The sequence below is a fragment of the Grampus griseus genome (genome assembly GCF_964374135.1).
Source record: "Grampus griseus genome assembly, chromosome: 20".
Lineage (NCBI taxonomy): Eukaryota > Metazoa > Chordata > Mammalia > Artiodactyla > Delphinidae > Grampus > Grampus griseus.
In genome coordinates, this window is record NC_139014.1 from 20,133,483 (window position 1) to 20,151,243 (window position 17,761).

The 17,761-nt window shown below is 37.1% G+C and overlaps 1 protein-coding gene across 1 annotated transcript; it reads left to right on the forward strand.

Moving 5' to 3' along the window:
* Nucleotides 1-7,906: 7,906 nt before the first annotated feature.
* KRT222 (keratin 222) lies at nt 7,907-15,109 on the forward strand (the record flags this gene model as incomplete). The annotated part of the gene is made up of 6 exons (XM_082679241.1): nt 7,907-8,002; nt 11,418-11,546; nt 12,271-12,491; nt 14,083-14,159; nt 14,339-14,474; nt 14,881-15,109. 6 exons carry the CDS (start codon nt 7,907-7,909, stop codon nt 15,107-15,109), a joined length of 888 nt encoding a protein of 295 aa, XP_082535367.1.
* Nucleotides 15,110-17,761: the final 2,652 nt, after the last annotated feature.

The following is a 17,761-nucleotide window of genomic DNA, read 5'->3' on the forward strand; positions in this document are numbered from 1 at the left end:
ACAAGATATAACATCAATAAAAGATAATCTACTCTGGTATTCATTCGTTTGTTCAAAAGTAAGCGTTAAGTCTAAGGGGTTAGTAGGAAACCCCACTAAATTAGTGGGAGTTGGGGCAGTTTCCAAAGAAACAAGACATGCGCTCTTTGCCCTTGAGAAGTTCACAATCTAGTTAAGGAGAAAACAATTACCAAGCATTTTGAATCTCACTTAAAGGTTGTGAACAAATAAAATTTTTTTAATCTAAATATATTTTAAATGCATTTATTTAATAGCCAAAGTCAGAGTCTACCTCCTCCAAACCTGTGGGGAAATATCATTTTTTTAATAACAGTACAGCTAAAATTTCTTTTGTAAAATGTCTTTTTATAAAGAGCCTAAACGTACCACTTCCGAGATTCCTGTTTTTATATATAAAGCTTACTTAGAAAGGGATCCACGTGTAGATACCAGCTGCCATACTACCAGCTACACACATTGCGTCCTTCAAAGCTGTACAACAGTACTGAGCAGCTGAGGGTGCTTGGATACTCAGAGACTGACTGGAAAGTTGAAAGCAAGGGAAGAAGAGAAGGATGGGGAGACAAAAACAGATGCATCTGGTAGCAGCTGTCAGAGAGCAGAGTCCAGCCCAGAAGAAGTTAGAGGACTCTGCAATGGCAGCAGAAAACTAAGGAGGTGATAAGCACCATGGGGAAGTAAGAAGGCAGAAGGAGACACAGGTTGTGGAGAGTTTGCTTCTAGAATAGACATGTTCATCTAGCCAGTTTGTGCAGTGGGAGAGCTTTTAAACCTGAAAATAGAACTCAGTAATTCAAGCCATTATGTGAAGACCAATAAGCAAAAATAATATCCAAAGATATATGAACTTGGGTTACAAATAAGTACTAAGTCATACATTTGAATGTGATCCACACTGTTCTTTTCCCAGTGCCCACACAATCTGTCCTGGGGAAGCTACTGGAGAAAACAAAAGAGGAAAACTAAAGCCGAGTCCTGCATTCAAGGCATTTGAAACACAAACATGCTCAATTCTGAGGACCAGACAATCGCTACTATAACAGTTGTGTATCCAGCATGTATCCAGACCTAGGAAGCAACCAGCACTAACGTCAGAGAAGTTTCACACAGAGACACAGCTTGCTTAGCTAAGATGAATGTTCAAAGCCAAGCAGGGGAATTTCTGTAAACTTTTGTGTCCCCCACCATCAGCCACCCTCTGATTTTTCTACTTCCCACCAATCCCTCTTTACTGCTACTTTTTACCAGAAAACACTTTACATGAAGGCCACACCATCTGTGATAAGGGTTCAAAGTCTAGCATATAATGTCTACCCATATGTGCTAGAATGTTCCCTCCCAAAAAAAAAAAATGGTTTTTTTTAACCGATTCTGGATATTTCATACAGACAGAAGCATGCAAGATATGTCCTTTTGTGTCTGGCTTCTTTCATGTAGTGTGACGTTTTCAAGGTTCATGCATGTTGTAGCATGTATCAGTACTTCATCCCTTATTATGGCTGAATAATATTCCAGTGTATGGATATACCAAAATTTCTTTGTTCATTCACCTGTTGATGGAAACTTGCGTTATTTCCACATTTGGGGTATTATGATTAGTGCTGCTACCCATAAAGACACAAAGCAAATTGATGGTTACGTAGGCTGGGGGATCAGATGAATGACAAGTGACTGCTTAATGAATATGGGTTTCTTTTGAGGTGATGAAAATGGTTTGGAACTAGATACATGTGTTGGTTACCTTACCTTGTGAATGTACTAAATAAACTGTACATCTTTTAATGGTTAATTTTATGTTATGTGAATTTCACCTCAATTAATTTTTTTTAATTGCAAGGCAAAGCCTCCATTGCCACCTGCCTAAAATAGCGTTCTAAGTGTGGGCTAAACTACAAATAGGAAATGTTAGATATTTTAAAATAGATTGCCTATGACATGTAGGCTATCCTTCATAGCCAAGATCAGAGACTGCTTACTCCGTTAAACTTCTTGGGGAAATATAATTAAAAACAAAATCTTCTCATCCAGAAAACCTCTCCACAAAAGTATTAGAGAAAGAAAACATTTTGCTATTGAATAAGCATTAAACCAGAATGTGATGAACATCAAATTCAATCCACTGAGACCACAGACAGAAGGAAATCCTACCCTTTTATAGCCAAGCAGGTAAAACCCATTACATCCCTGTTCTCAAGACAAATGATAACCAGTCCTCAAGTAAGAGGGCTTGACATCATCATTTGTCACATAGTTCATCTGGTAATTGGGGCAACTTTACCTGGTGATTGGGGCTACCATCTGTGTTCACTAATGGCTTCATATAAAAGAAAAGTACACTTCTTGTAACAGGAGGTAGTTCTGCAGAGAGCCTCCTACCTTCCCACAAGAACTGGGAGACAGGGGTGCTATATTCCTTGGATGTTCACATTCCAAAATACGTTCCAGGTCCTTGAGAAAGAGATTCCTGGGTCATAAACCTGGCCAAAGGCTTGTTTAGGTTTGAAAAGGATTCACTTACATTTCAAAGAGACAGAGAAAGAATTTACAAGGTTTCTAAAGTAATTGCTCTAAGAAAAGAGAGGCGGGGGGGGGGGGGGTCTCTTCCCTTATTTTCGGTAAAGAGAATTAAGCCTCTTATTTTTCATTTGTATTTGCCCTTATAAGCCTTCTCTGATCTCCTCAGCAGAAAGTAATTACTCCCTCCTCAGAGGTGCCTTTCTGTGGTACTTCCCACTTTCTATCTTGAATTGAAGCAGTTTCAACAGGATCAGTATCTGTTTCCTTTCTGCACCCCTCCTGGTGCCCAGCACACTGCCCAGAGCTAACACTCAGAAAAGGCCCTGGACGACAGGAGAGAGCCTTGTGGCGATGGAAATGTCCTGTATCTTGACTGCATCAGTGTCGATATCCTGGTTGTCATTTTGTCCCTTTGTTCATAAGATGTTACTATTGGAGGTGCTCAGTAAAGGGCATGTGGGATTTCTCTGTCCTCTTCCTTACAGCTGAATCTACAATTACCTCAAAAGTTTCATTTAAAATTTTAAATGTCCTTGAATGAATGAACACATGTGAATTATGAACTGTCAAGTAATAGTTACAGAGTACTATCAAGAGAAATACAGACCAGGCTGAACAGAAGAAAACTCACAGCTGCATTCAGGGGAAGAGTTGAGCAGAATTAAGCGATGCCTTTAGGAAACTATGGGGACTATCAACCAGGATGCTAAAAACTGCTGTGCAGGGCAGGAAGCTATGAGAATGGACTAGGTAAAAAAAAAAAAAAAAAAATTAACAAAATTAAAATGTTTAGCAACATGGGTGGACCTAGAGATTATCATACTAAGTGAAGCGAGTCAGAGAGAAAACGACAAATACCATATGCTAGCACTTATATGTGGAATCTAAAATATGACATAAATGAACCTAGCTACAAAACAGAAACAGACTCACAGACATAGAGAACAGACATGTGGTTGCCAGGGTGGTGAGGTGGGGGAGGGATGGATTGGAAGTTTGGGATTAGCAGAGGCAAACTCTTATATACAGAATGGATAAACAACAAGGTCCTACTGTATAGCACAGGGAACTATTCAATATTCTGTGATAAATCATAATGGAAAAGAATATGAAAAAGAATGTATATATATGTATAACTGAATCAGTTTGCTGTACAGCAAAAATTAACACAACACTGTAAATCAACTATATTTCAATAAAATAAACTTTTAAAAATGTTTAAAGAGAGACAAAAAGAAGACAAAAAGATAAAATCCAAGAAAGAATGAATGCAAGTAAAAGGGATTAAATTGTCTAGAATAAACTAAGATAAGCGGAAATTAACTAAGACTAGACTCTCCAGGACACTTACTAGAAGACAGCAGGGCCAATGTCATCAGGTAGAGGAAGGAGGTTTAGAAAAATCAGTATTTCAATGGCAGGAAGGGAAGCTAAGGGAACACCTGTCAAATTGGTGAAGAAGATGTACTTGGGACCCAACCAAGATCTCTCTTTCAGGGACCAGAAAAGAAAGGCCAATATTGTGGCTCAAGTGGGACCAGTGGATGGGTGCACAGTTTTAGCCTAAGAACTACAACTTCAAAGGTTGGGACCTCCAGATGAAAAAGGGGTAGAGAAAAGAAAATTGAACTATTCCTGGATAGTTTTGTTTAGCGCTTATGGTCTGCAATGATAACAATATAACATGCATTGTATTTGTAATACACTGAAACTGTTTATAATTGATATCCTAAACTGGCCTCACTCTCTGGTAATGGTCATTTTTGGAGCATGAAACATCCATGTGTTGGGCTGCAATGAACAAGGTAGGAAGGGGAGTGCTGTGGAAAATCCCAGAGAAAATAGGACCCAAAAGCCAAATCTTTGGTTAGAGAAGTAGCCCTGGGTTTTACTCTTGAGTTTCAACAGCAAAGAATGAACTCAGTATCTGCCAAGAACACACTGGTGTGTGTACCATGCCTTGATTAATCACCCGACACGAAATGCGTGTGCAGGACATATGGAAATGCATGTCAGCTTCGCTCACGCACCTTGAAACATGCTGGAAAATGCTGACAAACACATTCCAACACAGATCTGTCTAATTATATTCTTAATTGATACATGAAACACAAGATTAAACCAGATCGTGTGCAGGCATGTTCCCGTGAGAAAAATCAGCAATATAACAAAAAGAGGACAAACTAGCAAAGTAAAGTCCTGTCACTTACAACAATTTTTTTAAAGTACAAAAAAATACATCTTTATTTGCTGATGAATTATCCTATTAAATGGCGTGACTGATTTAAAAAGAAATTCACAATATTTAAGCTGCTAAAGAAATTACACTTAATAAGCAAAATAATACCCGGGCTCTATGAGATTATCCCCTAAATTAAAAGATCAGTTAGACTGATATGTCTGTCTAAAGAAAAGAGATTTGTATTTACAAATGCCTGGAGGAGAAATCCACTTGATAGAAACTTGTGTCACCAATCAGTTCTATCTGGTACACTTTTTTTTTTTTTTTTGGCTACGTTGGATCCTCGTTGCTGCGAGAGGGCTTTCTCTAGTTGTGGCGAGCGGGGGCTACTCTTCGTTGCGGAGCGCCAGCTTCTCTGCGGGGACATCTCTTGTTGCGGAGCACAAGCTCTAGGCGCGCAGGCTTCAGTAGTTGTGTCTCGTGGGTTGCTCCGCTGCATGTAGGATCTTCCCGTACCAGGGCTCTAACCTGTGTCGCCTGCATTGGCAGGAGGATTCGTAACCACTGCGCCACCAGAGAAGTCCCTCTGGTACACTTCTTAGAATAAAACCTGATCACAACATTTATGTGTAAGACAGGCAAAACACTAAATGGATTAAGATTCGGGACCCTCGTATACAACAAAATTAGGTACTTGAATGGGTGCCCAAGTACATACAGGGACTTCCCCACTAGCCCCATGGTTACTGAGCACTTTAAACATGGCTCATCCAAATTGAGATGGGCATAAAAATACACACTGGATTTCAAAGACAGTACCAAAAATAAAGGATGTAAAATATCTCATTAATAATTTATATTGGGGCTTCCCAGGTGGCGCAGTGGTTGAGCGTCCGCCTGCCGATGCAGGGGACACGGGTTCGTGCCCCGGTCTGGGAAGATCCCACATGCCGCGGAGCGGCTGGGCCCGTGAGCCATGTCCGCTGAGCCTGCGCGTCCGGAGCCTGTGCTCCGCAACGGGAGAGGCCACAACAGTGAGAGGTCCGCGTACCGCAAAAATAAATAAATTAATTAATAATAATAATAATAATAATTTATATTGAGGGAATTCCCTAGCAGTCCAGTGGTTAGGACTCAGCACTTTCACTGTTGGGGCCCGGGTTCAATCCCCGGTGGGGTAACTAAGATCCCGCAAGCTGTGCGGCGTGGCCAAAAAAAAGCACAAATTTATATTTATGACATGATATATCTCAGATATATAAAATATAACATTAAAATTCATTTCACTTGTTTCTATCTTTTGATATGACAACTAGAAAGTTTAAATTACATACGTGGTTTGCATTTGTGGCTTGCATTCTATTTCTATCGAAAGCACTGCTATAGGGTAGAAATACCCGAGAGGCTCGTTTCAGATGCAGATTGCCAGGCCTGTCCTCCGGGGAATCTAGTTCAGCTCTCTGTATTTTAGGCAGAGAACAGCAGGAGCTAGATAAAGCAACAAGAGTTTAATTCTTTCCTGATTCTCCTCCCACTATCAATGCCTGATTCTCTTCCTATTTCTCAGTTGCAATTACCAAAAAAAGAGAATCAGTTTGTCCTAAATAATCATAAGTGATGCTCTTCAGTCAGAGCTTTTGCGTCAGGCTACCTCATAGGTCTCTGACCTACAGGTTGTTTATCCTTAGGTCAAGTGTCCAGCCCAGGCCAATCCACTGTGACCAGTGGGGAGGGTGGAGGAGGCATGGGTCAAATGAAACAGAGTACAAGAATGACCCGGAAACTCGCCTCTCAGCAGGGGCTCTGGTCTGCCAGCTTTCTTTGGAGGCGACTGTGGGAATGCCCAGCATAGATTGGACGGCCAGTAGTGAGTTAATTCAGAAATTAAAAGAGCATGGTGCACATTCAAAGGCCCTGTGAGCACTAGAGCCAAAGATTGATTATTTCCTGAACTACACTCCAGATACACTTTCAGCCAAGCCACTCTACAAATAACAACAGTGATAGATCTAATCTCAAAAATATTTTGAGTCATATCTAACAACCAGCTTGCCAGGCTAAACAAGGAATTTAGGTGGGGAGAGACATAATGCAGGGGCAGATGGGACAATATTTGGAATACAGCCAAGGAGTCAAAGTCCCAGTCCCAAGGATGCCATAACATCACCATACGTCCTTGGGAAAGATGCCCTAACCCCTCCTGCCTCAGGCTTGTCATCTTTACACGTTACAAAATGACAGGGATTGTGACTACTGAATGGAATGACAGTCGTAAATGTGCTTTTTAAAGTTAGAAGAGCTGCACAAATGTTATATTTACAAGTAGGAGCTATCATTAACTCTGTTTACTCATGAAGGAGTAACCCCACAATACATCTTACCTCAATGAACACATCCTGCTCAGGGACCATCTGATCGTATTTCTTCAACCTTATTAAAACGTTGGAAATGTTAACGGTCAGCTCTCATACTCTCTTAGCGCTTACTTCCAGCCATAGCTTCATCTCTAATGTACCTTCAGGAATTCACCACAATATATCAAAGCCTGCGGTCAGACCAGCAGCCCACCATGAGCCACGCAGCATGTATTTAAGAGAAATACTGTCAGTCAGTCCTGCGGCTGATGACAACTGTCAGCTGAATCTGATGGTAGCTTTTTCCAATAACTGTCAGAATATTCAAGGTTTACAACATATTCTAATGCCCTCCCACAGCATTGCTGTGTAAATTATCCAAATGGTGAGGAAAGCCATAAAAGGAAAGCTTAGTTACCATGTTTTGAGCCCAGATTTATTTCCACGCAATATCTTGGGAAAACAAAATACAATTTTCTTTATGTTATGCCCCATTTCCTTTCCACAAGCTAAATTAACTCCCCCCCCCCAAACGTGCTCAGTTTTAGAGAACCAATTCAAGAATACTGAGACTGTTTTCATTTTTCTGTTACTTTACAGAGAGCCTGACACTTCTACTAGAGCAACAACAATAGGAGAAAAGCGTTTATCAAATATTTGCATAATTGATTAGAAACCCGGGCTATCCGTGGCTTCCGGAAAAAAAAGGAGCTCTGTATCTTTAAGGCTCCATGGAGCTGTCTCTGCGCGCGATGCAGACAGTGCAGGTTCTGCGGCAGAGACTCATCCTATCGATAAGGTTCTGATAGCCAAGGTGGAGGATGGGAAAAGAATGGAGCTGTCCCAGCTACTCAATGAGATCAGGGCAAACTATGAAAAGCTCCTCACCAGAAATCAGATAGAGACCGTGCTCTCAACAAGGATCCAGGTAATGATTTCATACAGACAGGCATCTTCCAGGATAAGGAGACAATCCATGTCTATCCAATTCCTGTCTCGGCCTCTCTGAGGTACAGTATTTCCTTTTCAATGCAGCATATACTGGGGAAGGAATTTAGGTTTTACTGCAAAGTGACTGGGACTACAGGGGGAAAGGCTGTGATTATTCCTGTTAAATAACCATTAAATGAATGTTGATTGATACATTTGATTTTTATATAAATCATGAGGTTACTATCATTAACAAAACACGGAATCAACATACAATAAAATGGTGCACTCTAATCTCTTTTAGACATCCTACAGGAAGGAACATTTCAGATACCCTTCGAAGCTATTATGGAGTTATTTATAGAGATAATATAAATAACATCTTTAAAATGACAAGCTTTATAGTAAGATTTATTAGCTTCCACACTTGGCAAGATAAACCTAAGTAAAATATTTCTAAAAGGTTTCTATCATTTTTTAATGAGTTCAATTTTATACCAGATTGTTATAAATAGAAATCATCTGAGTATGTGAACATGGCATTCAGAAACAATGATATAAATTGGGACAATCAAAATTGCCAAATCGAAAATGACTTTCTACTTCAATTACAGGTTTTTGCTTTTGTACTAAAAGATGAGAAATGTTTATTTCTAATACTAAGCATGCAATATTTAAGTATTTTTTTAAAAGAGAGTCAAGTTAAATAAGAGCTAAATCCTAATTTCATAGACTTACTTTGTTTTAAAATGACAAGCACCTTTAGTAATAAATTAAGGTCTCATCTCTAAACAAATGAATAAACAACTCTTTTAGAAACAAAGATTCAGAAATTCAGGGTTTTTTTTTTTTTTTTTTGGTTTACCTATCATATCTGAGTACAAGTTCTATTCCAAGCACCCAAACACAGCAAAGAGTTTACTTAAGAACATACCCAAAAGGGAAAAAATATTGCTGGGAAATCATAGGACATTACTGCATGCAATTCATTTTTAGTGACAACATACATTTAACTTCTGGGTAACATTTTCGGTCTTCGTAAAGAGTTATCAGCATCATAGATGAAGCAAATTCACTGGGATATTTGATTTAAGTGTTGGAATAGTTCACTCACCTTTTACAAAGAGAAGAAAACAATTAACAGATGGCAATTTCTAAAAATTATAAGCCAAATAAACATTTTATTTTGCAATAATAGAAATACAAGTTATTTAGTTTACAAGTCATTATGCTGAAGTGAATAAAGTGAAAAAGCAAGACTACAGTAAGTTTTGTTTCATCTTCTTAACATAAAACTACTTTAGGGGATGTTTTTTCAAAGAATTTAGAAAATCAACTGGAATAAATTCAAGGAAGCCTGCTTACTTATTTATTACAAAATAAACATAAGCTAATTTAGTTATTTACTGCTGTATAACAAACCACTCCAGAACTTGGTGGATTAAAACAATTGTATTGTCTTTCACGATGCTGTGGCTTGACTGGGTTCAGTGGGGGTGATTCTTCTGCTGCACATGACATTGGCTAGGACTTCAGTCATCTTGGGGCAAAACTAGGTTGGGACATCCAAGGTGGCTCACTCCTGTGTCTGGCACCTTGGCAGGGCATTTCTGGAAGGCTGGCTCAGCTGAGACAACTGGGCCTGTTTCTCTCCATCTGGCCTCTCTACATGACCTCTGCAACAGGGTAACCAGATCTCTTACATGTTGGCCCAGAGCTCCCAAAATCATAGGAGTGGAAGTCATCAGGGCTTCCTAAGGCTTAGGCCTAGAACTGGCACTTCAGCTATATTCTACTGGCTAAAACAAGACAAAGGTTATCCCAGATTCAGTGTGGAAGAGGACCAAACAAGGACATGAATTTGGGGAGGTGTGATTCATGGGGAGCCATCTTCGGAATCTAGCTACCACACATGCCTAGCTGCCAGCTCCTCACTCAACATCCAAGAGACCAGCATTTTTATGCTCTTCTATTTCCAAAATTCTTGTCATCCTCTTTTGTAGTTGCTCTGATATGTGTTGCTGCTTGGCTTTGCCAACTTAACACTAAGAATAAGTGATACAACAAACCAAAAGAAATGAATGAATTTTGTTGTCTAATACCTCGCGCTAAACTTTATTGACTTTCATTTAATCCAATATTTCCTTTTAAAAAAAATCTATTGGGCTTCCCTGGTGGCGCAGTGGTTGAGAGTCCACCTGCCGATGCAGGGGATGCGGGTTCGTGCCCCGGTCCGGGAAGTGCAGTAGGAGCAATGTATGCAATTGATTGCAGTATTTTGAAGCAAAAATTAGAACTTCTTAATGTATTTATAAAAATGCATTTTAAAATGTAAAAAATTTAATTTGGTGGTACAATAGATTTTTATTTATTTATTTTCTGTACGCGGGCCTCTCACTGTTGTGGCCTCTCCCGTTGCGGAGCACAGGCTCCAGACGCGCAGGCTCAGCGGCCATGGCTCACGGGCCCAGCCGCTTTGCGGCATGTGGGATCTTCCCAGACCGGGGCAGGAACCCGAGTCCCCTGCATCGGCAGGCGGACTCTCAACCACTGCGCGCCCTAACATGCCTTCTAAGAAAGGTAAATCAACAATGGGTTCTCTTAATACAGAAGTCTATTATAGAATCTCTAATGGCTATGATAACTTAACTCTCTAAATGATTCATAATACACTTTCTAGCAGTATTGTAAATTATCCTGTAAATTATTGTGAAGTATCCTGTCCATATACCCAGTCCTAGAAATGATCGATTTAGGATATGTAGCTGTTTATCTGCTTTTATGAAGCAGCCTACAAGAAAATATGGGAGGGTGGGCAGTAGCTAATTTTCTATCTTTCTTCCTTAATGATAACATAAACAATAGAAAGTTAAGAATCAGAGGTCTCAGGACTTCCCTGGCAGTCCAGTGGTTAAGACTTCGCCTTCCAATTCAGTGGGTGTGGGTTCAATCCCTGGTTGGGGAGCTAAGATCTCACATGCCTTGCGGCCAAAAAACCAAAACATAAAACAGAAGCAATATTAACAAATTCAATAAAGACTTAAAAAAAATGGTCCACATCAAAAAATTAAATAAAATAAAAAAGAATCAGAGGTCTCAAACTTAGGTCCTGCAAACTTACTTCTCATTAAATGTATTTTTCTACATTTCATAGACTGTCATGGTAGGAAAAGAATTTTGAGGTTCATTTTACATCCTAGAAAACTGAGGCTGAGAGTGCAATTGACTCGCTCATGAACTTAATTAATTAGTAATGGAGCACCAAGCAGAACACACATTGGTAATTTAAAAATTTAAAGAAAAAACTATTTGATTCCTGTACTATTTTTCTATAACTGCTTTTAAATGTCTCACTTTCAAGAGTGCTTTTGTTGTTGTTGTTGTTGTTATTGTTGTTGTTGGCTTTCTTCTAGTTGGAGGAAGATCTAAGCAAAAAAATGGACAAAGATGAAGAGGCTTTAAAGGCGGCTCAAGCAGAACTCAAGGAAGCCCGACGCCAGTGGCATCACCTGCAAGTGGAAATTGAATCTCTCCATGCTGTGGTGAGAATCATCTCAAAAGCAACTGGCCCATTGAATCCCCAGATGTTATCTGATTAAGAGAGGGAAAGGAATAATGTCCATTACTGGCCAGTGAGAAACTGAAAATCAGACCACTGAATTCCATCCATGGACCTAGTTCAACTACTGCCCTGCCTCCATCATGGCAATAACGATTATCAATTCACTCAAGGTTTATTCACACCTTTAAAAATGAAATAACCCTCGCTTATCACCCTGGGGTTCTCTAATTGTTAGAGTAGGGGAATAGAGTCTTTGTCATTATCCAAAGTCATAACAGTGGGGAGTCTTATCCATACCACTGAGAATTCTAATAGAAAAATATTTAAACACTTTCTGAAAATGCCTTTTATAAGCAGTCTGCTCTGGCTTTGATATTTAATATTCTATATTTTTCAATATTTAAGAAATCAAATAAATTAGGGTGATAATAAACTAATCACACTGCAGATTTTTTTTTGGACATAAGAATTATCACAGGATTCCTTTGAAATAGTAAGCTCTCTAGCTGTAAATAGAAAATACAACTTTTTAAAATTTGGGTCATACCTAAAGCTGTAAGGAAACACCTCTTGCATAAGGGCTGTACAATTATTGCAACCTTTTTAAGAAAGAAGAGAACTCAATAGAACAAAGACATTGCAAATCAGATTTCAGAAACACAGTTAGTTTCCCTGATTCACTGATGAAGATCTGTACAAAACAGGAAAGGGGCCTTGAAAACTCCCTACATGCCAGTGAACAACATTACCAGACGCAGCTGCAAGACCTAGAGGCAGTGATTGAAGGACTAGAAAAAGAGCTACAGGAAGTAAGGCGCGGCATCGAAAAGCAGCTTCAAGAGCATGAGATGCTCCTCAACACGAAGATGAGGCTAGAACAAGAAATCGCAACTTATCGCCGCCTCCTGGAAAAGGAAGAAATCAGGTACCTAATTCCATACAGTGAATGACCAGAAATACAGAGCCATTTATGTCACTGAGATAGAGAAATTAAATCTAAAACCCATCATCACCAAGGCATGCTCACGGAGTTCCTACCACAAAACAGGATTAGTAGGCACTGCAAAAAATATGTGGGAGAACTATTTCCAGCCTCCCAAAATTATGAACAGACTAGCCAAAGTCAGGGACATTAGCTACAACAAAGAGCACAGCAAGCCTAGAACAAAACGTAAACAATTCTCTATCGCTACAAAAATGACCTTCCTTAACTTTCTCACTTTCCTGGCCATTCACCCCTTTTAGAATTAGTCAGTGCCTTCTATGGACCACCCACAAAGAAAGTTTGAAAAATTCACACATTACCACATTTCCCCTCCCACAAGGGCCCACTCCCAACACACATCAAACACCAAAATAATAATAACCATTATTATAACCATAATAATAATAATAATGTTATTATTATTATTATAGTACAACCACGGAAAGCAATGTTGTTCCGAGTACATGATTTGAAAGATTTCCAGATATCCTGGTAACGAAAGGTATCAAAAGAGGAATTCTTATTAATTCACATAATTTCATAATCTGCAATTACTTATAAGGTCATATGGCTTTCGGCACAGCACAATGTACAATTTTCCATGTTCCCATAAAAAGAAAACCTTTATTCCTGCTTACTTCAGAATTCTGAGTCCTCTATAAAACTGGATGAAACTGCTTTCACCTATAATAAATCTCGACATTTACTAAATCTTTGAAAAACATAAATTGAATTAAAAATATGCCACTTACTAGCTAAGTGATGCTGGGAAAGTTACTGAATCTTTCTGTTCCTCAGTTTTCTCATCTATAAAATGGGAATAATATTGCCTACCTCAAAATTGCTGAGGATTAAATGAATTGTTTGTAAAGTGCTTAAAACAGTGCTATGTAAATATATATATAGCTATATACATGTAATTTATTCATTATGAAATAAAATGGTTGTAAATTTTATTTAATGCCTAATCATTCAAGATGTTGATAAAGTGGTCTTTAACATTCCTTTAATACAACTTTTAAAATTTTATCATGCTATATTTAAGATACACAGGTATCTTAAATTTATTTAAGATAAATATACAAAGTATCAAGAAAAATATAATGAACTCCCATGTTTAAGAAGTGAAACATTTACAATGTTATTGAAGTCCCCCCCAATCCCCACCCACAGCACCTAAACCACACCCCCACCAATCTCATTCTCTTCCGTCAGTCTAACCTGGCTCCTGGATCTGATGCTTATGTCTCATTAGTCTCATTATATATCCCTAAGCAAAATGTGAAATTGTTTTGCATGTTTTTTAACCTTGATAAAATTAGCTACAATGTATCTTTCTTTCCCCACTCAATGTTATACTTGGGAGATTGTTCCCTGCAGATAGAGTATACCCTTAGTTCACTAATTTTCACTGCTAAGTAGTATTTCCTTTGTATGACTATACTACAATTTATCCATTCTCTTATTTGTGAGCATTTGTTTCAATTACATGCTAATACAATGTTGCTCCTATAATTCTTTCCAATTTCAGATATTATGGTTGCATCCAAGGTGGGAAAAAAGAACAAAAACCTACCACAAGTAGAGTTGGTTTTGTTTTACCTTCAGGTGAGTTTCTGATATAAGTTAACTAACTTAAAAAGTGAAGTGCCTGTTTATAGGGATTATAAATAAATACTCTAAAGGAGCAAAAACAAGCAATATTTGAATAAAGTTTGACATACAAATTGACTGTGAATAGTACTTCAACATTGTAATTTAATATTTCATAAATAATATTTTCACAGCCATTATAAATGAAATATCTTTTTCAACAAAAGTCCCACAGAAGTATGAGAACGAAAAAGTGGAAACAGTGACCAAACAAGCAAGATTAAACGGAAATGTCGTGAAAGCAAGCACTGAAGCTCGTGGCACTATTCAGTAAGTAAAAAATTTTGACTAACAGTGAACATATGCCAAAAAAATTAACTTCAATTGAGTAATCTCAGCAACCTTTGAACGTTTCCAAACATAATTTTATATATTGTGATTTTTAACCTGACATGAATAAATATACATAAACAAAAACTCAGATGAAGTACTCTATTCTTAATGGACCATTTTTCCAAAAATCTAACCAAAACATGAGAATTCCATAGAATCAGTTAGACATTTTATTAGTATGATTTTTAAAGAATATAAATAATAAATGCCACAATGTAAATTATAATTTAAAATGTAAATATAAATTACATTTCTTGATTTATTTTTCATATACAATACATATTACATGTTTTTTACTATAGCCATACTTCTTCATATAGAAAGATTTACTTTATCATTTCAGGACAGAGAAAGTGGATGAAGTTATTAAAGAATGGGAAGGTTCCTTCTTTAAAGATAACCCTCGATTAAGGAAAAAATCTGTTTCTCTTCGATTTGATCTTCATTTAGCAGCCACTGATGAAGGGTGTTTACAGACTAAGCAGGATAATCTACCAGATATAGAAGTCAGGCTTATCATGAGAAGATCATGCAGTATCCCCTCTATCAAACCTCCATCAGCAGCTAATTAATCCAAAGACAGTATTTGACTTGATGTGAAAATGACATTAGGTTGGACCAAGGTAGGCCTGCTGACCACCTTCTGTCCCAAAATGTAAGTTACTAAGTATGTATGTTATGACCAATGTATGACTCTTCAGAAAAAAAAAAGGGGGGGGGGACAAAATGTCTCTGAATCTAATTATAGCTGTATTTTTTGGACAGAGGGAGCGTAAACTCAGAAATTTAGTACAGTTTCTATTTTATTTATTCTCCAAATAGTCTTCTTTTTCCCTTGAAATTTTTATCAGAGACTGTAAGCATTAAGATGGTTTAGTTAAGCCTTTGAAATTTCACTCAGTGTCTGAACATTCTAAGGAAAATGGAATAGTCTGTTTAAATATGACTGTACTATGTTAAGAACCACACTGAGTTATTCATCATTATTCCATGACTGGTTATATCTAAAAAGATTTTTCTACTTAAAAAAAGAAAGCAATTATAAATGAACCTTTAAAGAGGACTATTCACTTAACCAAATGTTTCCCTTTTGAGATAATAATTTGCACAGGTAGAAAAATAAAAGTTATTTTCTGTAAGATGTTTTGAGCAAACTATAGAACACACCCCAGGGCTAATTTGATGATTAAATTAATCTTCATCTGAAAGTTTTTTGTAATCATTATCTGATTTCCAGAGAGTTAACTTTATTCTAAGAACTTTAAAGTTTGTGTCCTCCCCCACAAAAAAATCGGAAGTCCAGCTGCACAAAAAGAACATGAAAGCTAGTTACTCCAATTACTAGAACAGTTAATCCAACCTCTCACCATCCCAACTTTTCCATCTGTAAAGTTAAATGTGATTAATTTGAGTCTCTGATGCAAGCATTAAAGATACTCTATAAAGTATTATAAATATTTCTTGCGAACATTTATGTGAATTAAGATAACAGTATTGTTCAAACATTTATGTGAATTAAGATAACAGTATTGTTATCTAAGCTAAGAGTATTTGCAGGATTTATGTTTTTAAATTGTTCAAACTCCAATAAATATGGATAGAAAATATATTTGTGAATAAGTCAAGTATTGTTGCAAAGTTTTTTAAACAACCTAATTTGTTTAATACAGGTATATTTAAAGACCTTAAATAATAAATACCTGTTTTAAAACATTAGAAATTTATAGGCTATCAATTCTTTTCTAAGCAGAAAAAAACATTGAGTACAACTCACCATACTTTTTTCCCAGCTAAAGTATCATCTAAGGGCTACAGCTGTTAGCATATTAATACAGCCTTTACAACTCTCCCTCTCTCTCTCTCTTCTTTCTTTCAACCAAAAAAAAAAAAAAAGTATATTTTAACCAGAAGAAAATTATGTTAAATAATCTTTAACATAATACAGGGAATCACATTTAAATTTTCTTTTGATTACATCATATTTCTTTTAGCCTGGCTTATTCTGTTTAGTGAAAGGGATAATTTTGTTTTGTCAAGGATACAACAGCATGTTAAGTGCTTATTCTTGCATAAGCATCTGACCTAAAATACATCCTACACATAAAAATGTTTTCATTCAATATTAGTTAAATGCTACTAACTTTATTAAAGCTTTGGAAATGCAATCGTATAAGCTATTGTACTAAAGTTACTGTACTAAGTAACAGTATCATAAATAAAGAAATATATCTAGTGTAATCTATACGCAGTGTCGAAAACTTAGTACTGGGCATCACGAATGTAACTGCTTGTTATAGTAATTCCACTATGCAGCTATTGTGTGTATTACATGTACATTTTAAAATACAGTACTTGAATTTATAACAGAGTTTTATTTGCTTTGGGGCATTTTAAATTGGGATATGAATTTACCAAAGTAAATGATACCACTACAATAAAAAAAAAAAAGTTGAAACATGAACTACAAACCTGCATTGTATTTGAGTTTGATACATTGTTTTGAGTTTAATTGTTCCAATATTGTTAGCTCAATTGGGGGATGAAGAAAACTGTAAACAAGGTGCACAAAAGCACAATTTTTATACTTTTTTTAACAACAGAAAAATTGAGAAGAGTATATTCTAATAAATGGTATATTCTAATTAAAAAATAAAAATAATCCCATGATCCTGGGAAAAGTATAACAGGAGCCACCATTTGCAGAGTGCTCGCTCTACTCCTGGCCCTGTACTCAGCATCTTCGTACACAATCTCTAATTCTTACAGCAATCCCACAGATGAATATTATCCTCACTTGATGGATGAATAGAAATGAATATTCTTCAATCTCTCTAAAATGGTTCAAATGCACCCTTCCATAACAAAATACAAAAGTAAATAATAATTCCAGTTACCAACAATTGCAGGATATCAGCCCTGGGACTGTCAGTAATGACCCATGTAACCAGGAAGGAATCACTTAAATTCCCTAGGCCTCAATTTTCACACCTGAAAATTAAGAGAAAGATGGTGGTTGATCAGAACTCCTATGCTGCCTACCTCACAGAAATGTTTGAAATGATATACATGTGAAAATATCTGGCAAAGCACTACTCAAATATACAGTACTATTTGGATGAAAATGGTCACTGGGGGAGAAGAATTTGTGAGGACAATCATAGCTGACGATGAGTAAGTAATAGTTCAAACACAACAGGTAAAGAGAATTTTTTAAATTCTTCAAT